Source organism: Filicampus tigris, chromosome 8 (genome assembly GCF_054856515.1).
Source record: "Filicampus tigris isolate MCC_2025a chromosome 8, RoL_Ftig_1.0, whole genome shotgun sequence".
NCBI lineage: Eukaryota > Metazoa > Chordata > Actinopteri > Syngnathiformes > Syngnathidae > Filicampus > Filicampus tigris.
Genome location: NC_141224.1, coordinates 2006826 through 2030658, shown reverse-complemented (window position 1 = coordinate 2030658; position 23833 = coordinate 2006826). Strand labels below are relative to the sequence as shown.

Below are 23833 nucleotides of genomic sequence, written 5' to 3'. Positions count from 1 at the left end.
AATGACCAAAATAGATTGAGCCCATGTAGTTTGGCTCAGTTGCTCACACCTGATGCACATCCTCATGTCACACTCGCCCGCTTCCGCCCATTGGCCACGGCGGCCATCTTTACTGTGGGCAAGTTGCTCCCAAAGTTCTGTCCCCCCACACGCCACACAAGTGCTCTCACCTGAACCGAGGAAAGGAAACGTGTCCAGTCGCAGCTTGTCTCCCTCCGGCCCCGGCGCCGCGCCGCCTCGATCAAACAGGGAGGACGCTCGGCCCGCGTCAGGCAAGCGAGGAAACAGGGACTGGATGGCCTACGTGGCCAAAGACAAGAAAAATACACAACCGAATAAGAAATGAGCTCCCTGCTGCCACACGTTTTTTTTTTTTTTTTTCTTGTGATATGGCACCAAAAAGAAGGTGTATTGTTAAGTTGTACTTTTTCCAGAAAAAAAAAAAAGATGAAATGTTGTGAGCAAAATACAGAATACTCAAAACATCATGTCATCTGAAGAAAACATTTTGGAATGAACACACTACATTCAAAGTGTCGTTTCAGAGAATAAAGTTGTAATTAAAGAAAAAAAAAACCCGGCAGAATATTAGGATAGCAAATATTTAATTATAACTTTAGGAAAAAATTAAGGAATGAGGTTTAAGTCATAATATACCAAGAACAACATCAGAATTTCATGAATTTCAATGAAAAAAAAGATGGATTATTAGAATAAAGTCAGACCATACATAAAAAGATAATAGAGTCAATTTGTCGGTAGAAAAAAAAGTCTAACTAGTCTGAGAATAAAAGTCATAAGTGACAAGAAAAACATAATTTAATAAAGTTCTAACTTCAGCAATAAAAAAAGTAATGTCACATTTAAGTAGCGATATAGGAAAAAAGTCCTGATATTGTGAAAATAAAGTAAGAAACAGATTCTGAGAATTAAAAAAAACGTTATACAACAAAAAAGTCATAATTGTAAAAAAAGAAACATCATAAAATCCAAGAATGAAGTTGTCATTTTGTGAAAAAAGTAACATTATTCCAAAAACAAAGTCATAATTTTAACAGAAAGTCAGACTATCCTGGTAATAAGGTTGTAAAGTTGAAAAGAAAAAAAAACAGAATAGTTGTTTTGTTCTGAGAATGAAGTTGGAGTTTTATGATAAGAAAAAAGGCATGTTATTCTAACAATTATATCATAATTTGTAACATTACGAGCAAAGCAAATAATTGAATGACAAAGTGGAGCACGAATGGACACGTTCTCCTTTGGCATTCACAGTGGATATAAAAAGTCTACACACTCATGTTCGAATGCCAGTTTGTTTGTCTTTTTATGACCTAAAAAAAATGAGACCAAGATAAATCATTTCAAAACATTTTCCACCACTAATGTGACCTAAAACCAGGACGACTCAAAAAAGGCAAAGAAAGCCCCCTAGAACATCAGAACATATTTGGAGCTCATCACGGAACATGAAATGGTGTCAATTGTGTGCTGACTCCCATTTAACATGTGTTCGAATGTGATTGGTTCATTCTGAAAACAGCCACGCCTCCGATTACAAGAGGGTGTGCACACTTATGCAACCACATTAGCCCAGTTGCTTATTTTTACTTCTCCTCTTGAAAAGACTTCATTTTCTTTCAATTGAGCTGAACAAGTTACAGGCCACATTTAGTTGCAATTTTTTTTAATAAGCAAAACCTGGCAATTGAACAGGGGTGTGTAGACTTGTGCTACGCACTGTAAGTTCACCAATGACACCGTCACATCAACAACGGCGTCAGCCATTCCATCCGAAGCAGAAAGAAGCCCACACTCCGGAATGAGACGGTCCCGCCCCCGTCACACGTTGACAAGCGCGATGCAAACGGCGACGAGGCAGCGGAGGCAAGGACGGACGGACGGACGGACGGCGATACAAAGGGCTGTCACGGACACGTTTGAGGCTGCCAAGGATAAATGAGGAGGAAAGCGGGAAGACGGCGCGGCTCCGATTGGGGCCGCTCGCCAGCCACATCTGACGGGGCGACGCGCGCTCAGGACGCAGGCCCGAGAATACACCGGGGACAACCAGACGAGCTGAAACAAATGCAACAGACGAATCCGGAGAATCGCCGGGACAAAGGGGGGATTTTTGTCCCCCTTCTCCCCGGATCAATATCCCGTGTCACCCCGAGTTTGAAAGGCGAGACCGTAGTCCCCGAGCCGGCAGATCCGCGTTTGCTTAACAAAGCGCATTAACGAGGCGCACCATTGATCTGATCTGACGCGGCCCCGCTTTCATTTGAGATCGATGACACGCCGAAGACGGGGGATGAGAGAGAGGAGGGGATCATGTCGTCTTTGGGGGAGCCCGGAGGGGGGGGGGGTTAAGGACGACCTAAAGCCGTCTCCTCACGACCTTAAGCATGGCGCAGACAAGTGATGGATGACACTCTGACACTACTTTTTTCAGATCACACGGAAACTTTTCCATACGCATTCGGCGAGCACGCACACATGACCATAGATTGATAACCCAAACAAGATAATATTAATATTATATATATTATAATATTAATATATGTATATATATATATATATATATATATATATATATATATATATATATATATATATATATATATATATATATATATATATATATATATATATATATACACACACACACATATATATATACACGTATATATATATATACACGTATACACATATACATATATACATACATACATACATACATATATAAGTACATATATATATACAGCCATCGTCTGACCCATTTTTAGTCTTTTTTGTTAGTATTTTTTGGGGGGGACTGGAACAGATTGCCGAATAGTTGCTGAATTTCCTCGAAGGTGCACCAATGAGTTTAGTCAATTCAAAACTTCAACAAAAGTCAAACGCGTCATGAAGTTGATTTTTCTTCCCCCGTCTGGTTTTGATCAGACAAAACAAAACCTCTTCAAAATGTGTGGAAGATTTGGGGTTAAGGCTGGCTTCTTATTATCTTTACAGATTTTCATACATCTGGGAATGGCCCAGCAGGTACTTGTGAGCTGCAACGGCGAAACCACATGACAGTAATAGATTTTTGCTGGAATTAAATCAATTTCTTGATAGAAAAAAACAAAACAACCAACCCCCCCCCCCCCCCAAAAAAAACAGCATGTCTGCTTTTGCCGATCTTTTCCGGCTTCTTTTATGCTAATTCCAAAGCATGCAAATGCCATTTGATCGGCGCCGCTGAAAGGCGGTGGAGTGTGAAACGTTGCCGTACCTCCGGGGTGCAGTCGGGTGCGCTGGAGCCTCCGTTGAAGTGGTTCTGGGCCAGGAAGAAGGGCGAGTTGGCCATGTCCAGGATGGGGTAGTTGACCAGCACCACTTTGCTGAAGTTAAACTTGTAGGTGAAGCGCTTCCCTTTGGTTTTGTGCAAAATGCGCTTGTTGTAGTAATACCTGCCACACAACAGACGTCACCGAATGAGGCGGATGACGGATGAACGAGCGGAAGTCCGCCCAAACAGATTTTTTTCAAGAATATGTTCCCAGCGGGCCCACTCGTTGAAACACGGCATTCTGATTAATTTTGCGCTTGTGGAATATAAATTAAGCAGCAAAATGCACTCGTTTTTAGCCATCTCTGGGGCGGCCATTTTGTCACTTCCGTCGACTGAAAATGACATCACAACTGCTCACAAGGACCAATAACAGCTGACCTGTTCTCTGAATCTGAGCCGTGATTGGTCGTTGGCAGCAGTTGTGATGTCATTTTCAGTCGACAAAAGACAAAATGGCCGCCTCCACAGATGGCTAAAAACGAGTGGATTAACACTTGTTCCACAAATGCAATATTTATCAGAATTCCCTGTTTCAACTCGTGGGCTTGCATAGAACATATTCTTTAAAAAAAAATAAATGTTTGTGTTGACTTCCGCTTTAACAACACCGGCATAAATTTTGGGGGGATTTTGACGGAAATGAATTCGTACACAGCGCTGCGGGGTCGGCGCAAGCTAGACTCAGTTCCCACTGCTTTGAATACGTCTCCTCCTTTCTCTCAGCCATGTTTGGATTGACTTCCATTTTAATATTACGAATCAGCTATCATTTTGAAATATTAACTTCCCCTACAAGTACAAGTAAATGGGAAGGAAAAGGGGAGGGGGCGGGAGTTTCCATGGTAACGACCCCGGCGGGCAGGTCAGTTTCTGAGGCGTGTGCTCATGCCACCTGGCTCAGGCGAAGGAGCGGAACGCTCAGGGTGGGGCGCGAAAAAACAAAATGGACGATTTTCGTCGTCCGTCTACTCAGCGCCGGCCTTCTTTTGTTTGAAAGTATCCGTGAAGTGAGGCGAGCGTGACAAGGCCTCATTATGCCCGACGTCAACCCACTCGGAGCGGCACGTATGTATCAGCGCCCCAAACGTGCGTTTTGCTTGGCGCGGCAATGGCGCGGTGGCTCTTAATTGAGCAATTAAGTGAGGCTAATTAAGAAGGCTAATTGTGGCCCCAGCCAATTCATAACAATTAGACTCCCACGACAACCCCCATCAAGAAGAAGCCAAGGAAAAGCAGGAGGAGGAAAGGGGGAAGGAGGCGCACAAGTCATTTGTGATAAGCGCGCATTTCGGGGCGCTCGAGATGTGTTGAAATCAAACAAGTTTGAAAAGTCCCACAAAGTTGGCGGCGAAATCCGTATTGACTTTGTTTGCTGGCCGGCTCCTCCGTCAACTTTATATTAAGATGGCCGCCGATAAAGGGCAGCAATTGAGGAATATTGACGTTCCCGGAGCAGAGGTTCCAAACTTCAACACCTCTTTTATATCATCCTTGCAAACATGAGCTTGCATCAGTCAATTTCACACTCAAAGCGAGAATAATCGGCAACGAAGCAGCCGCAATTGGGGGAAAATCTGCTGGATTGACACACCAGAGTTTCGCCTCTCCCGCATGCTTTCAACACAATCAATTACGTATGTTCCAAACATACTTTTTATGAACACCTTCTAAATGTTTTTCGACAATAACCTTCCACATATTGTATACGTAGAAATGTATAACTGTGTAAGTGTGCCTTTAAGAGGTGGGGCCACGTGGGGCACTGTGTGATGTTGTCGAGCCTCTTTGGGATCAGTTCGCACTTAATAAATGAAGCTAAAGTGACTATAGCAAAGTACAACGGTCTTAAGCTACATAACCGCACGTCTACGGCAAAGTAAACACTGGTAGCTAATTGAATCCTGCATATCATTCCAAATATGCACACAAAAAAAAGGCCTGCTCATGTTGTAGTATAGGGCAGTGTAAGACCTCGTTGAAGTGCAACTAAGACATGTTTGCCATCTAGTGGTGATTGGTGATGTTACAACTTAGAACTACAGTCGACCCCTGCATAATGGCAGTTTGTCACCCGTGGATTTACATTTTCAATGATTTAAAAAATATACATTTTTTCACTTTTTTCATTTTTTTAAATTGTATTTGTAGGATTTTCTTTTCTTTATTTCATCCTGTTTTTTGTGTATGAAATGTTTATTAGTATTTTTTGACGAATTGTTGTGATGGTACAAACAAACAAAAATATATTTTTTTTTTTTGCGATGGAGGGGGGAAATCGGGTAATTAATCAAGGGTCCATGCAGTCTGCGGGCTGCCAGTTGCCGGCAAGACCTCATGGACAAAGATGATGCCTGTACGTCACAAGCATGCAGTCTTGGTATCATGCATGAATTTTGAAATATATACAAATATTACAGCAAATGTATAGTGTGCGTATATATGCTACTTTGTGGATTTTGTTCATTGTGGGAGTGGTCTGGAACATCCCGCCCACAATAAGTGAGAGATTCATGTACTGTATTGCGCTTTAGAAAAACCCAACAATGTATTGCTAGCCATGATTTCTAGTCTTCATGTCTTCTAACCAGAAGCTGAGCTGCCCTGTGCTTGTTTGCGGAATCGACATGAGGCCTTCCTGAACATCGTCTGTTTGGGACCCCTAATAACTGCTCCATCATATTTGCCCCTGTATTTGGTTATTGTCATTTCTATGGTCAGTTTTGCACCCAACACTCTCGGTGGGTAATTGCGAGCGATTTTGCGCATGCCATCAAATACCTCAGCGCTCTGCTCAGTTTGTCGTAGTTCATGTGCGGTTTACACTTCCTGATCCCCCACAGTCGGGCCACCTCGTCGGGGTCCTTGATGACGAACTCGCCGTAGTCGCCCTGCCAGGCGATCACCCCCTGGTACTCCTCCTTCTGCAGCAGCTCCAGGATGAAGTGCCACAGCTGGATCTGCCGCGATCCCGGGCTCGACTCCGGCTTGTAGGCCCAGTCCGGGAAGGCGAACCCTGCACGCAAGGCGGGAGGGGGGACGGGGGGTGGGGCGGAGGAGGCCTGCCGTTAATTCCGTCCAGCGCCGGCGGGGACGAGGAGGTCGCCGGCGTCGGGATGAGCGATGAAGGTGAGGGATGAGGTGTTTAATAGAACGCTGCGTGCCCTGAGCTACGTTAGCGAGCGCTAGTGCCCTCTAGGCTGCACAGATTGCTCAGGTGCGTGATGACAACTCTCTGGGAGAGAGGTGATTGATGCCGCGGTGCGCACACGCACACGCACGCACGCACACGCACACGCGAGCCTTCAAGCCGCCTGTTTGCACATCACACACACCGAGTCAAGGGTTTGTACTCATTGAACAATCAAAGTCAACACAAAGCGAGACCACAGGGCAGACCTCCGCCAAGGCTACGCAACGGGTCGACACCTTTGCTAACCCTGGTCAGAACCCGGCAAGCCAAATGCAGCAGTTGAAATGATAGCTTGCCTATTTAATACAGAGTAGTTGTTCAAGAACCGTTGTCACGTCATTGTTCTTTAAACGGCAAACTAGTTGGAAGTGACTCAAGTGACCTTAACAGGAAGTGAAAGCTGAGATGCTAAAACTTTGTTCCCCTCTACTAAAAAGCGGAGATGCTAAAACTTTGTTCCCCTCTACTAAAAATCTGCCCTAGCACCAAATGACCTAGCACTTCATTTTGTCACCCGGCAACCAATAGAAATCTGAGAATTTCAGAGAGCGATATTACAGCCTCTGTTAGACAGGTACGATTATATTTCGCTTGTGACATTTTAGCCCGAATCCCACATGGTTCATATTATTTTCAAATTGCAAACAAACAATCAAACATTATTTGGTATTTTTGGTGGAGCAGCACATGTAATATTTTAACTTGTGAAACTTTGAGCTCCGATGATGAAAATGATATCTAAGGGTGTCCGATACCACTTTTTTTCAGACCGATACCAGTACGAGTATTCACTATGACTACTCACCCATAACAAGTACTTTCGGTATCAAATTTATTTAACACAATGACCTTTTTTTTTTTTTCCCGACACAGATGATGATTCGCCGATGTATCAAACTGTCTATCAAACAGTAAAGCACTAACTACCGCTGAGAAGCATTTTCTCAATGTCTTTTTTTTTTTTTTTTGTACTACAAGTAGCGGTGGCTAGTATCAGCAGCCTCCGCGAGGACACAATACCTTAAAATAAGTCAGGAACCGACCCGATACGATACCTGCCCATCCCTAATTATAACAATACTCAGAGGAATATCGTTCATTATTCTCTATGAAAAATGACTACGATTACAGTAGTATGAGAAATATTTTTTTTTGTTGTTTTTTTTGTTTGTGTCTCATGACTGTAGTGTGATACTGCCTCCCACACACCAGAAGGAGCAGCACAATGAATTGGATTGCAACATTAAATCATGATGCAGCAGCTCTTTAATCCTTTACATTCTGACTACGCTACACTTTCATATACAAACGCATTTTTGTTTTTGGAACGGATGAATGAATTGCATTTCCATTCATTTCAAGGCGGGAAAGATAAGCATTTGGCGTTACCAACCTGGCGTCCAAAGTGCGGGCACCGGGGGCAGCAGCAGATCGCTGACGCAGTTACAGTCCATGCCTCTGCAACACCTGACACACAAACACGAAAAACATTCATCAGTCCACGAGTTGAGAAGTAAGAGCACTTTTTATTCGGAGGTGGCCGAGGGAATCGAACACAGAGCCGCCGCGCGAGCGGCGAAGGACGCGGGCGGCGGCGGTTCCGAAACGTGGCTGGTATTGACGTGTAACCCGGCAAGGTTATGTTTGCTTTCGCCATGGAGTGCTTGATGGATGCGATCGCGCGCATCCACCTGAGGCCGAGCGAGCGTGATGCAACGCGTTGGACATCCACGCCCGCATCCATAAGCAGCAGCGGTGCACTTGAAGAGCACGTTAAAGTTTCATTTGATTTAATCAGGTGGAATTTTACAGTATTCTTGCGTAAAGTCGGCCAGCGTTATACGCAAAAAAGTTTGGAGCGTTTTGTTTATTCGACGTGTATTACACGCACTGCGTCATGTTCAGTACGCCGAGAGGAATTTTGGGAGTGCGGGAAAAGTTTCTGTTGAACCGGCGAAAATGTGGCAGGGAAGAAATGCAAAGTAGCTTGAAACACTGGAAGCAAATGCATCTCAAAATTGCAAGCAGATACTTGAACGCCATCATGACTCAACTATGACTACATGCTGGCTAAAAAATATTTTGGTATACACAAGTTCAAGTGTTAACTAAAGGCCACGTCAAATTTGGGTGGAAAAACTTCCCCGTACCTTTTTCCAGTAATAAAATTGTCACCGGCGAAGTTCACTTGGATGAAAGCCCCATGCAACGCTCATGTCTTTTTTCGTTTTTCAAAATTTTTCTTGGTAAATATCCCTAAAGTAATGTCCACATTTAGCGACATCAAGACACATTTTCTACGTCACTGAGCGCGTGCAAACGTCTGCAGTGGTACATTCCCAACAAACTGACAAGCCCCATTGCAAAAAAAAAAAAATGCGGAAATTAAATACCAGCATCACTGTATTTCCAAAACAGAAATTTTTATCACCATAAAATCGGTATGGTCGGATACAGGAGTGTCAAAGTCATTTTTGTAATGGAACAAAATCTAGTTCCGTTTTTCCTCCGATGGCCATTATGACTGTGAAACCATATCAATGTTTAATTTCCTCATTGTGTTATTACATGTGGATAATTACTTTCAATTAGTTAATAGTTGTCCAAGTTGTTGTAAAGGGTTTTGGTTACAAAAGAGATGCTAAAATATTTTTTATTTATTACATATGACAATGTGAAATTTTGGTAGATTTGATCAAGTGTCGTGGAAGTTGATGCACAAGATTTGCTTTCGCGGGCCTCATGAAATGATCTGGAGGACCGGATCTGGCCCCCGGGCCTGACTTTCGATACCGGTGGTCTGCTTTTGGCCCACCCTGTATTTAAAAAAATACATAAATAATAAGATAATAAGAAACAAAGGAGAAAATACTGTATGACTTCAACGTGCAAGTTTTTGCATTGGCATGTATTCAAAGTTTTCAAATGTAAGACTTTAGTTGTTAATACATTTTCAAGAAGCCCTAAAATATGTGTTTTCTTCTGACAACAGGGCATTCGTTTTTGTAGCAAGAAAATTCCGGTGAGAGCAGGCTCAAAAGTAACTGTTGAATTCCAATTAGTCGCATTGCTTTTTTTTTTTTTTTTACATGCCAGCAGGTCTAAACGAGGTAGGGGGTGTTAGCGGCATGTAAATCAGTGAAATGCTAATCATAACGCTAATGATGTTGCGAGCAGGAGAGCGTTTTGGGCTGGCGGTGCGGTCGACACACGGCGACTTTTCATCGCCGTTGCTTTACAAAAGATCACATGAAGAAGAAGAAGAAGAAGAAGAAGGAGAAGAAGAAGGAGAAGAAGAAGAAATGACCTCGCCTGGCCGCCGCCGCTTCTACTGCTGTGCGGCTGCTTCGTCTTTTTTGCCATCTTTAATGCTGCCCTCTGCATCGCTGCCTTCGCGCTTCTTCTTCTGCCTCTATTTAATTATGCTCTGTGAATTTGGGATTTTTCCCTCCAGCATTGAAATAGAACGTGAATTATTAAGGTGTGTTTGTATAAATTATTATTGCTAACTCCAGGCACTTCTCTCTCTTTTGAGAAAGACTCCCTCTCTCGACCCGCTCCTGGCCTTTGGATGGTAGCGACTCTCTCGCTCACTTTATCTGTGGTGTTTTCGCTTCGCTCCTTTCTGTCTTTACATCTTTGGCCTTTTTGGTTCTTTTGAACCATTCAACTTATCATTCCTTATTCATTTTTTGCTTCATCTCAATGTTGCACTGTCACACGATGAGTGTGTCCAAAGTCCAGCCTGGGGGCTATTTGCAGGCCTTGGTTATAGACAAAAACAAAAACAAAAAAACAAAAACACTCAAAGTCACACCAATGGACAATATAGAGTCTTTCCTGAACCTATAATGCATTTTTGGGAACGTGGGAAGAAGCTGGAGTACCCTGAGAAAATGTGGGGAGATCACGCAAACTTCACACAGGAAGGCCAGAACCAAGCTTTGAACCCAGAACCTTCTAAACCTTGAGTCAGACGTGCTTGCTACTTGGTCATTGTGCTTTTTAGCATATTGCTAGTTTAGTGATTCAGAGGAAAGAAAACCAAGCATTTTCCCACTTCATAAAGTCACAATTACACTTGTGAAGACAAATGCAGACACCGCTAGTTTTTGTTGAACAGCCAACATTTATTTTTTTTAGCCACTTTCTGAAATCAACTTAACAATGTGATCACATTTTCTTGTATGTTTGGATTTGGAATGGAGAACTGATTTACATCCGGCTTGCGTGGAGTCCACCAACATCATAGCAAGAACATGTGATCTGTTTTTTCATGTTATGTAGCTAGATAGATATCTAGCTAGCTTGCTAGCGATCGATAACTAGCTAGCTTACTATTGATGGATTCAGTTTGCTAGCAATAGCTACTTAGTGAGCTTACTAATGATAGATTCAGCTTGCTAGCGATAAATATCTAGCTAGCTTGCTAGTGATAGATACCTAGCTACAGTAGCTTACTAATGATAGATTCTGCTTGCTAGTGATAGATGCACAGCTATATTGCAAGTGGTATAGATAGATAGATAGATAGATAGATAGATAGATAGATAGATAGATAGATAGATAGATAGATAGATAGATAGATAGATAGATAGGTAGAAAAACAGGATCAAGTGTCATTTTAATAGGTATTAATTATTAAGTAATAAGTCAGCCGCTCATTCTGAAAAATCAGATGTAACGGATTTTGACCAGAGTGCCCCCACAGCCTACATTTTTTTGGAGAAAGTTTGGAGAGTCCTGCAGATTTTTCTTCATTTTCACAACTGGAGGCGAAACTGTGGCCTTTTGTACGGCTCCGTGAAAAATATGGCCCTCGGTTCAAATGCTGCTCTCCGACCCGGGCGTCCAACCGAAGGCCGCCGCCTTGAACGAAAAGACGATATTCTGTGCGTTTAAGGTCGGAACGTATACGTTTGCTCCTCGCCGCAGGCCGCGGGGCATCACTGCAGCATCGCGCTTTTCGTGTTCTTCCTCTGAGGAGGATTCCATCAGGGACTCGCCATCCAGGTGAATCCTTCTTTTCCTTGTCGCCGCCACCTATTCCGCGTCTTGTCAGCCTCTCACGGAGCCCCGCCCACCCTTCTCGCGCCGCCCCCTCGGTGTGTTTCGTGTCGGCGCAGTAATTTTCCGTTTGATTTCGGAGGTAATGCATTTTTTACAAATCAAAGAGGAAGCAGAGGCGACCCCCCCCCCCCCCCCACCGCCACCCTCACCCCTCCTCCATCACTCACCTCCTCCTCCGCCCATGCACCCCCAACCCCTCAGCTCCCCGCCCAGGGCCAGAGAGGAGATAAAGGAGCCTCCATCATTTCCTTGTTAGTTTTGATTTGGGCAGCGCAGGGCTTTCAAGTTCCCCCCCATCACCCCCAGAAACATTATAACTAGCAGCCCAGGGAATAGCGCTGCTCGTGCACGCCGGCGCCTACACGCACTCGTTGTTACACACACGGCGATTGGAAGTAGTGGGCTACAAACGCGCAGGTATTCAGGTAGCCGACACAAATAAAGACGTAGAGCCCATCGATAGTGACTGAATCAATACGGCCAGAGAGCGCTTTGTTTTGCTAAAAAAAGACGCCGGCGCGCTGATGAAAGAGCACAAAAGCAAGAGCGAGCTTTATTGGGGAGAGGGCGCGGAGGACGCCGTGCTCCAAACAAAAGGGGCCTTTCCCAACCCCTGATGATGGATCACACGTTGACAATGCGCACTAAATGCGCACCCAACTGGGGAACCTGCAGCACCGTGGGCCAAAAGTAGACCACGAGAGCACTTCGCGAGGCCCGCCGCGCAACGCTACAACAAGTACAACCACCGACGAACAGTTCTACTGAAAAGTAGGAATTTACAAAAGTGCAGCCCTCCTAATTGACTTTCCCTGACTTTGCGCCAACTCCTTCTCTACAAGTTCAGTGTTTTCATCAGTGGCAGGTAGCAGTAGCAGGCCCGCCGCTGCGTGATTTGTTAAAAAGGGGAAGTCAACCCAAACATTTTAGTCTCTCGAATATGCTCTATGCAGGCCCATTAGTTGAAACAAGGCGTGAGAAAACGTTACGCGTCTCCAGTGATACCGAAAGAGGGAGGCAAGAGTGACGGGCCACGATATAAAAAGATAGAGAGGCCCTTTCTCTTTCGCACATGAAACAAACTCTGAGCATGCGTCTCATCTTTTTATTTTTGGGGGGAGGGGGGGGGGTGCCCCCTGAAAAAGGGCCGAGCGAGCCCTCCGCCCCATCTTCTCTTTTCTTGCCTCTCCTCGCTCTCGTTGCGCTCCTCTCGCTGGTTAGCTCTGACACACTGCTGCGCCTCGGGCTGCAACAACACAGGGACTGCGCGATGTGCATTGGGTAGACCACAAGTGGAGACGGGGGGGGGGGGGGGGGGGCAAGAGGAAGAGGAAGAGGAACCTGTCCTTCCACCAACGTTGGGATGTGGAGAGATCGTTCTTAAAACAAGGGCAAATTATCTGTCAATATAATTGCTGTTGTCCTAGGAAAGGGACATTTTAGCATTCTAAAAAAAGTTCAATACAGTTTGTGAGTCAGTCATCCACAGCAAGCCCACCGCCGATGAAAAAATGTCTTTTGCCAGGCTGCACACCATATTCATGTCAAGCAGAGAAATCTCTCTAAAAGCCTTTCTGGGGGGACTACATCTAGAATTTAACTCACATGAAGATTTGGGTTGGAGCACAATTTTTATGTAATATTTTAGGTAACTGTTGTCAATGACACAATAAAAGACAGAGGTGAGGGTGTGTGTGTGTTTTTCAAATAAACAATAAGCCTTTTCTGTGGGACTGTTTAGCTGTGGATGGTTAAAGCTAACTTTGATAGAGACTCGTAAAGAGTTGCGTTATAGCACAATTTTTAGCATATTAAATACAATATTTTAGGTAATTGTTGTCAATGACTATAAAAGACTGAGATGAGGGTGTGTTTGGTTTAAAAAAAAAAAAGAAGCCTTTTAGCCTTTTCTGCAGGACTGTGTTTAGCTGTGGATGGTTAAAGCTAGCTTTGACAGAGGCTCACATAAAGATTTGCATTATAGCACAATCTTTAGCATATTAAATGCAATATTTTACATCATTGTTACCAATGACAATAAAAAAAACTGTGGTGAGGCTGTGTGTGTGAGTGTTTGTTAAAAAACAATAAGCCTTTTCTGTGGGACGGTGTTTAGCTATGGATGATTCCAGCTAGCTTCGACAGCGAGGCTCGTAGGTTATAGCACAATTTAGCATATTAAACAACATTTTGGATGATAATTGGTATAAGTGGCGTAAAATAAACATCTTAGTTGAGGGTGAGTGTGCTGATCATGACGATTTTTTTCTTTCCAAGACTTTTCTTGGGGACTACTTTACTTTAGCTGTGGGAAGTTGCAGCGTTGACTCAAAGGTTGGCTTATAGCACAATTTAGTATCGTAAACATTTGATTCTAATTGATATCACATACAATAAACATCCAAGGTGAGGTTGAGTCTGCTACTCATGGGAACATGTTTATGTTCCAGACTTTTTCCTGGAAGGTGAAGAACTCCCCACAAGTTTGGAAGAGCAGGTGAGTGGCTGGAGAGAGCAGGATGTATTAGTATTACATATGGTATGGAATAGGGGGACTAAAAAAAATAAATAAATAAGGAAAAAAGGCTGGGGTAGTAAGAGGATGAAGAAGAAAGTATCAATCGATAGGGTTAAATTATTCATCGTCATTAATTATCGATCGCTCTCCGTTGCCGGGGCTCGTCCGCCTCGCGCCGGAGTTGAAAGGCGGGAAAGCGGGCTTTATTAAAACCGGCTCGGGCCTCATTGTTTCATGTCCCGCGGCTAAAAAAAGGGGAAAAAAGAGAAAAGGGAAAAAAAAAAAAAAAAAAAACAGGGCTGGAGTTTAGTTTGGCCTAGCTATCACTATCACAGCAGCGTGCTCGTGCTTGGGGGGTGGAGGAGGGGAGGGGGCTAACGCGCGCGCGCGCGCGCGCACGTCGGCGGCAGCGGCGGCGGCGTCTCGCTCGGATCGATGAGGGATCAATGGCTCGCGCGGACTAATAGCCCGAGAGCGCCTTTGATCTCGCGGATGAGAGATCAAAAAACGTGCGCGGGAGCGAGGCGGCGAGCTGACCTTGGCGCGCGCACACGTGCACGCGCACATGCCAGGCTTGTTTTTGGCTAGCAGGGAAACAAACTGCTCGGCGTTCTCTTGTGGCACGTTGAAGGAAAGTGGCAACTCTGACATCTGAGTTTGAAAAGTACTTTGGAGCCACCAGCGCTAGCTGAAAATATAAGATACAGCATTTTTTTTTTAAATGGTTCTCCCACATGCTCTAAATATATTTAAAGCTTGTTCAAACAAACATTGTGAGCATGTTTCAAGGCGCAGAAAAAAAAAAGGACAACTGTCCTAGGTTACACAATTGCACGTCAACAGCATCGTTAGCTAATTGAATGTAGCCTACCACCACTAGCTAGAATGAGCTGTAAGCCTCCACAGGTGGTTAGCACGAAGGGAATACCGACGCAGCTGCTGATGCACGGTAAGAGTCAAGACAAGAAATTTCTTCGTCGACCTGCCGATGGCCTCGACTGACGCCGTCGCTCGACACGCGCAGACGCTAACGCTTTAGCCAGTTAACAGGCTGCCAGCTCTGCCTTTCTCATTTCTTGACCTCCACGTCACTCGTCTAGCTTAAACTGAACTAAATATAGCATAAACTATAACCACCAAGCTCTAATAATGACACATTTTCAACTCATCTTACAATATTACCGCTAGAAATAAATACAACGCACCTTGCGTGAATACCGAGTATCAGGTAATAACGAGACTTTGGTTAATAGTTAGCTTGAACTTTTGAACAGCCATTCGGCACGGACAAAACATTCACTCGCAGTGAAGACTCTCTGTAACTTCTGCTAACGACCCCGGCTAAACTTATCTCCAGGAATTGCTTTCAGCATACTTCCTTGATTACATCATTCCTTTCCAGGTGGACGGACATCATCACGCTGGTAAACAAGGGACATGGCATGAGACATGACATAGCGTTCCACAGGTCACTTCCACACCCTTTCATGTACTTTATAGCTGCGGCTATTGTTTGAATGTACTTTGGCTGTGTCGAGGGGACGTCGTGGATCGGCGCAAATTTTGCCGAGGCTATATTACGCCGACCGCTAATCCCATTGGCAGATGTGCGATTCATATCGGATTGACATGCACCTTTGCAGAGTGGCCCGATCGGGATCTGAGGACATCCGACACCCGCCGTGACGAATATCCTGGAACGCAGAGGAGGAAAAATAAAACATTGGAAAAGTGTCACTCCAAGCAAATCCCGCCTTAAAATGCCCGTGTGCTTTTTTTTTTTTTCCCGCCCTACGCCTTCCGACAAGGCGATGCCGCGACAACAAGGGACCATCTGTTGTTTCCTCGGAACAGATGAGCGTCCTGTGGGCTCAACTTCACGCCTGTTGAGAATTGTGTGTGAGCTTATTTTAGGGTCAATAGAAGGTGGCGTCACCCCAAAATAAGAACCTAACAAGAAGCGTATACGCTTTTTTTCCCCCCCCCACAATGTTGAAAGACTCATATGCAGCAGGGCTTTCCAAATCCGGTCCTCGAGGGCCACCATCCGACATGTTTTAGATGTTTCACTCCTCCACACATTTACGACACACTTTTTTTCCTGCCGGAAAAGAGAGGTTTTTATTACGGGCGGAATTTCTTTCTTTCGGTGGATGAATAGCCCGGTGACAAATGGCGGCACTCAATGTCTCAGAGGGACTTCGTGTTATGAGCTGAAAACTACAGATAAGTCTAGTTAATAGCAATTTTGTGGACAAAGAAGAAGGACAACATTTTTGACATGGATGATGGATCTAGCAACTGATGGAGGTGTGGCTTTTCTCAGCGTGACTTCCAGTTATGGATGAGATGCCATTTTTGGCCTACGTGGAGATGTAAAGTCCTACTGGAGACACGCAGCAGCAGCAGCAGCAGCAGCAGCAGCAGCAGCAGCAGCAGCAGCAGCGCGCACACGCAGACACACCGCGCAGCTCCCCTGCGCTGGCCTCTGTAGTCGCCGAGTTACTCCCTCGATCGCTCTCACTTCCCGAATTAACCACTCAAGAAGTCACCACTGACTCAATCAATAGCTCATACATAAAAGCTGCTATAATCGCTCCCTGTGCGTGTCCGTCTCACCTTCCGCCTCCTCCTCCTGACACTCCTCTTCCACAACCGTCCTCTTTTTTCACTGTCCCCTTCCCCTTTTTTTTTTCGGGTGATTTTATACATGATGGCCACATCTAATAAGCAAGACATTGTCACTTGCAATCTTGAGTTTCTTTGTCTGACATGCACAGTGGAGCCTTACAAGAGTTATAAAAGTATATTATGGAAACAGGCCAAACTGAAAATTTGAGAATGTTTGTTTGCTTTATTAAGTTATTTTGACCCTTTAAAGACTGTTAAAAGTGTTCAAATGTGACTCCAGCCGTACAGTTATTTTGACTTGTAATTCAACTTGCGTCATTTTTGCAAAGTCAAAGTTTTGCAATATGGTTGACGAGCGTCAGCCCTTGATCTTCCTGCACAAAGTAACATTGAGTAAATTCAACAAAAACTTTTTTTTTCAGTGTTGGAATAAAATCTATATACAAACCGGTTTTACTTTCCCAATATTACAAGTGCAGCTAAAGAAGATGGGATTGGATGGAATTTTGTGGTGCTTGTATATCTCCTTCTCCATTCGTGTCTGTCAAGGCGGTAAAGCGGCAACATTCAGTCAATTGATCAGAGATGATAAGACTATTGATCCCACGTCGGGGACATTTGCCAACAATTTCAACTGCAAACAACTGATACATCACCGGAGTGGCTCGTTAGTTGCTTAAGCACGTGACGATTTCTACCATCTTAAGCGTTTTTTAAAGCTCATTGATTGAACTCAATGTTCAATCATCAACGAGTGAGGAAAGTTGCTACGGTTGTCAACACTGACAAATAATAATAATAATAATAATAATAAATTATTTCAAGACATCCCACGAGATAATTGCTCAAGATAATCCTTTTGACATCTGATATTCGGGCCTTTGCTGACTCTGATGGCAAGGGAGGGAAATATTCACATTTGGCCTGATTATCAGCATGTGTGTAACCCGGTTTTTCGATTGTTGACTTGCAACTTTTTCTGAGCAGACTGGGGAGGAAAAGTCAGTCTTAACACACCTCACACTACAAGAAATGTCTGCTAATCGGATCTTCACTGACTTTGATTTGAAGGGAGGACAAATGTTCAGCTTTGGCCTGATTATCGGGATGTGTGAGCCCCACTTGCTGGCCTGAGACTGTTTTCCACGCAGATCAGGTAGAAAACCGATCCCTCACCCCACACCGCAAGATAATCGTTCAAGATCGTCTCTTATCGATATCCAACATACCTCAAATGTGAAACTACTCGAATTCAACCCAATCATTGCAATGTGTGTCATCTAAAGTTGTTTACACTGGACACAAAAACAAACTCTCCCATGCCACAACCTCATCTTCCTCTCGACAACACTCGTGCGAGTCTGCGAGGTCACCCGATGCTACGCTAACGTTGTGCTATACGCGCCGGCTTCCCACGCTTGTTTCGCCGCCGCGGTTTGTGCAGCGCGCTTGCCGCCGAAATGCCTGGCCCGGATTGCCTTCCCGCCCGACACGTCAATATTGCATTATATCATCTTTAACTGGGAGACATCCATTGTTTGTATGGGACCTTACGGAGAGCGTATTACTGCCACAACACACACACACACACACACGTTTGTGTACGTGTGTGTGTGTGGGGGGGGGGGGGTATGGTGGAGTGAAAGGGAAAAAAAACAGAATTTTAAAAATGCGAAGGCCCGCTCTGGCTGCTGCTGCTTCTTCTTCTCTGCCTGTCTCGGCAAAGTCTTTGATTCATCCGTACAGTTTGATCTGCAAGAGAGCGAGTTTTGTAAACACATTTTTCACGATCATATAGCCACGGGCAAGGGGAGCGCCGGGCACCGAGGAGGAAGAAGAAGAGGAAGAGGAGGGAGCAGGGCGAGAGGGACGTTTAATGAGGGGGGGGGGGGGGGGGGGAGACAGACTGACAGAAAGTGCACGGATGCTCACGCACGCACGAACGCACACGCACAGTGGTGAAAGGAGCTCATCTCGGCATTTTGGGTCCACGAACGCGTAAAGAGACACGTCCACAACATAAAGGTGGGACGTTAAGGGTGGTGCCACACTGAGATAGGATGACAAGAACGCAACCCCCCCCCCCCCCCACACACACACACACACATGTAGATGCACACCCTGCGGAGCTCAGATTGATAGTTTTGGCTCAAGCCAAGCATCACAAGGGGTTGACGAAATGTGAAGCAACCGTGACAAAAAAAGGGGCAAGCTCTGCAAGGCGAAGGTGGGGCGGGCGGGGCGGGGGTAGACATCGCATTTCCTAATGACATCACCGCAGATGGGAAACAATAAACAGAGGCAATAATACGGTAACAGCCTTACAAGTGCAGAATGTTCACTTTTGGACTTATTGTTATTCCCAAAGTGCTTAGAACATATTGGACAATTCAGAATACATCTCAATACATGTGATGTCATACATTTTCACTTGCACTCATCTACAGGAGGTGTAGAAGGTCCAATACGACTTTGTGCCATATCGCGATTTAGATTTAAACAAATGAATAAATAGTGGATTTGACAAGATGAGGATTTTGGGGCCGATCACCGTGTTAAAAAAAAAAAAAAAAAAAGAAAGATCACAAAATGGAGCAAAATGTATTTTTAAATAATGTCTTTATTTACTGTATATACTTGTGTTTTGTTTACGGAGTATGAACAGAAGTGTTCCCAAGCATTTTTTTGGCCAAGTTTAACAATCTTGGGTCATGGAAAGAGACAAAAAAAAACAAAACAAGGAGTGTGATTGGAATATGAAACGTTCATTTGAGCAGAACTTGATTTTTATGCAAAATGTAAAATTTCCATGCAGCAAAAGAAAGTTAATCCAACGGTTATTTATCGACAGGTATCGGCCAAATCAGATGGGTGGAAAGTGTGAAAAAAAACAAAACATGTTGGAGGTTTTGATATACTTTGGGCCAAAGAGTGTAGCCTCAACATTAACACATAGCAGACATGCTGAAATTAAAATATTGTTGCAAAGTAAGTGCTCAGCAACAATGAGTTTTTAGTATATTAGTATACTTAGTAGTTTAAGTATATTTCATATTTTTTGTTAGCCACTGTAACATTACGCACAGTCTGAACATTAAGACTGTGCTTTAATCAAAATAAAAAATTGTACTTTTTGATTTATATTGCACATAAAAGTTGACTAAAGATTGTCCCCAAATAAATATTTGAAAACATCACTTCTAAAAGATTAAATACAAACGCATTGCATTAAAAAGTTGAATTTGAGAAAGTTTAAGCTAACTTGAGGCAGTGTCAACATTTAATCAGTGATTCTTCTGCGTACCACTAGAGGGAGCCCTCGTACCACTGGTGCAACTCGACCACATTTTGCGAAGCACTCCTTAGGATGTCCCGATACTTTTGTCATTATATCAAACAAATATTTCAATTTGCTCTGATTTTCACTTGACCCTGACCGCAAGTCACTTTTGTCCATACGTCATTTAAATTAAATCAATAAAAAAATTATATTGATGTTCATCATATAAGTGTATTGCTCCCAATAAGTTTCTCAATAGATTTTAAAAATATCAAATGCTCAAAACACATAGAAAGGGTTTTAAGCGGTATTTCACAAAGAATGCACAACAATAAAATGATCAGAAGACGTCACGATTAGCAATGATAAGCGATAAGTCAAATACAAAACACATTTAAAAAAGGAAATGCATGTCTGAAATGATTTAACATTGTTTTAGCGAAAATATGACGTTACAATCGCGATAAGTCCAATACAAAACCGAACATGTTGGAATGACAAATGTGGACTCTCCTGTCTTAGATGACGTCACAGTTAGCGTCTAAGGGAACATTTATGAGTCCCACAATGGAAACATTTGTACTAGATCCCAATCCCCCCCCAAAATTAAGTATTTTATTTCATATCATTTCCCCCACAAAATACGAAGCAGAAGATTACGTCACATAAACCCAGTACGAAAAAAAATAATAATAATAAAATCAATGTAGATTCTCGTGCCTTAAAACGTGTTTAAGACAGTAAACATTATTTGACAAAGAGTAGATCGCAAAAAAGTCGATGAAGTCCCAACACACACTCAGTTCATCAAATCATTCTGAAAATGTTCAAAAAAAAGAAATGTAGACTCTCGTGCTTTAAAGCATGGCGACAATAATTCAACAATATTTTAGGAAACAAACGCGAAGCCGTTTCGATGACGTCACAATTAGGAAAACTAATCACGTGCTTTGCGTTTGGCTGACGCGAGGCCTGCATTTTCCTAAAAAAACAAAAAACAAAAACGTTCACACAATTCCCAAACACATTCGTTAAAAAAACACTTTCCCTTTCATTCTTTCCTTCCTTGCATTTTTTTTTAACTTTAGCCTACTGCTTTTAAGTGTGAAGATTTATAGCTGCGAGCGGGAAAGTCATTGCGTGTGTGTGTGTGTGTGCGTGCGTGAGTGTGTGTGTTGCAGCGTTTCCTCTTCCTCTACTCGCTTTCCTTCCCTTTTTTTTTTTCTCCTCCTTTCTCTGTCCTGGGAATTGTTGCGAGCGTCCACAAACACACTGCAAACACCCGCCGGCCCAGCGCCATCGATTTCTAATTAGACGGCGGGATAATCGTTGCGGAGAGATGGAGGAAAAAAAAAAAAAGAGAAAAAAAAAGAAAGAAGACGAGAGGGAGAGTGTGAGATGGCGCTAAATAAATAAATAAACGAATTAGAGGGCGGATTAATTGAATTTTTTTTTTTTTTTAACCGAACAAAGGTGATCTATAGTGAGGAAAGAAATGAGAGGGGCAATTTCAACAAAATAGTCACAGCACAATTAGGCCCGATACGGTGCGATGTACATACATTTATATTTCATGCAGACAGTAAAACGTGTTTCACTAAACCGAGCATATATGCACATGGAAAAAAATAAACCAAAGTATTTTAGGCGGTGAAAAGCTCGTTCAAGCACTGAGATGCGTTTGCTGGTTATTGAAGAATGATTTAAAATAACACACGCGCACAGTGACGGACAAATGATTGGATCATTTTGATTAGATAAGGATTAATTAAACAAATGAGTAGACAACTTTGTATTAGAGCGCGCGCCCGTGTGTGTGTTTGTGCACAAGTTCATGTTGTTAACCTCGTCTTAATTAATTTCCTTAGTTCTAAAACACAAAGCACACACACCACCACCGGTTTTCCCGTTTTCTCTCTGACATTATGTGTATTAATATATGCGAAATATACGAGCGATGTTAGGTTCAGGGACGGTGTGAAATCCCAGATTTCCTGGTCAAGGAAAAGTTACAAACGTCTCGAAATCTTCACTGATTATCTATGCAGCTCTTCCCCTTCCTCTTCCTCTTCCTCTTCCTCTTCCTCTTCCTCTTCTTCTCGGTCGGCGTGACATGGCGGCAGGGTTTGTTCAGGCGAGCTCGTTTACTTTAATTAACGTTTCATCATCCTCGGAGCGGGAGCGCGCACCCAAAGGCAAGGTGCGCACGCTTTCATGCTCTCCATCCATTCATCATCATCATCATCTTCCTCTTCTTCTTCTTCTTCTTCCCGCTGCGGGCTCACCACTTCTCATCTTTTTTTCTTCTTGGCCAGTTGCTCAGTGCACGTCGCCGTCCAGCTTTCCATGTTACTTGTTAAACAAAACAAAAAAAAAGTCAAGCATAGTCCGGCTACTTTTCTTCCAGCTGTCAGTGAACGCATCCTATCCTCCACTGGACAGTTCATTAGGTACATTTGCACAATCTCATGAACAAGAAAAACTCTCCTTGACAAAATGAATCATTTTCACTTATAGTAAAGTGCCCTTGTAACATTTTTTTTTTTTAAATATGTAGGCCTTTACTGCTTGTGTACTTCCAGTAATGCCCTCGCATATGGGAAAGGAGAGCCACAGCTGCCGATGCACTTTTCAGCATTTTAATGAGAGCAGGAAGAACACAAACACATAGTGAGCATGCACGCAAAATAAAATAAAGGTACTGCACAAAAATAATAAGGTACTGCTTTGGCGCCATCTCGAGGCATCTTGGTGCCAAGGAATTATGTCAAGTGAGCTGAGGAGCTTCATTTATTACAAAAGTAGTACTCTGCTGCCATCTAGTGGTACCTTGGTGCTAAGAGGCTATGGTGAAATGAGTTGAGGAGCTTCATTGAGACTAAAGCAATGCTTTGGCGCCAGCTAGCGGCATCTTGGTGCTAAGAAACGATGTTGAAGTGAGTTGCGGAGCTTCGTTCGGACCAAAAGTAGTACTTTGCCGCCATCGACTGGCACCTTGTGCTAAGGCGCTACGTTGAAATGAGTTGAGGAGCTTCATTTGGCTTCAAATGGCGGAAAAGCGGGACACGGATGTGCCGTTTAGCAGCCGCCACCGCCGAGCCCCTTTCGACTTGCTGGAGCAGACGAGAGACAAGAGCGGCGGTGATCAAACGGGCGGATTCAGCCGAAGACGCGGATTCAGCCGAAGACGCGTCTCCGGTGTGGTCGCGCACAGGCGGGCACGCGGCGCCCAGCCGTAGTGGAAGCACTTTTTAAAACGCTTACAGCGCTAACCGGATTTGAGGCCTGGCGGGGTTAAGGAGAGCTTGACGAAATCCGAGAGGGCGCGCTGGGAGCAGAGAGGTGAGAGCTCACATACAAATTGGGGAGGGAAGCGCCGCTCTCAGGAACCTTAAACGGGAACTCCAGGCACACCGGATGTTCGACGAGCACCCGACACGCTCTTGCGATGAATATTTTATCGGTGGAATAACAATTGAGCAGTTTCGTCTAGCGGGTTTGCCGTTTCGGCCCTGTGCCGCCATCCGCAGTCGACGGAAAATGACGTCAAGCTGCTTTCGGGCTCGCATCGCGAACGTCACGAGACCAAAGGCGGAAAACAAGCGAGCCGCGATTGAGTGGCCATTGTGCTGCGTCTTGGCCACCTGGGGGCAGTATAACACAGACAGACAGACAGACAGACAGATGAGAAATGGGCATCTGTACAATATAGACATCGTCTCTTTGCAGAGGATAAAGAATGTATGATTGTGAGTGCTGCTATACTCATATCTCAATGTGTCACTGCACTGTTTGGGATCAATTGTC

The 23833-nt window shown here is 44.0% G+C and overlaps 1 protein-coding gene across 3 annotated transcripts in view; it reads right to left on the bottom strand.

The window, feature by feature from the left end:
- erfl1 (Ets2 repressor factor like 1) overlaps window positions 1-23833 on the bottom strand; it is a 74685-nt gene that overhangs the window by 3697 nt on the left and 47155 nt on the right. For all 3 annotated transcript variants that reach the window (XM_086038451.1, XM_086038452.1, XM_086038453.1), the window contains 4 exons: window positions 7921-7994; window positions 6116-6350; window positions 3278-3455; window positions 171-300 (listed from right to left, as the gene is read on the bottom strand). In XM_086038451.1, the coding sequence (XP_085894577.1) occupies window positions 171-300; window positions 3278-3455; window positions 6116-6350; window positions 7921-7981 (604 nt within the window). In that variant the 5' untranslated portion in view covers window positions 7982-7994. The remainder of the gene's footprint in view (window positions 1-170; window positions 301-3277; window positions 3456-6115; window positions 6351-7920; window positions 7995-23833) is intronic.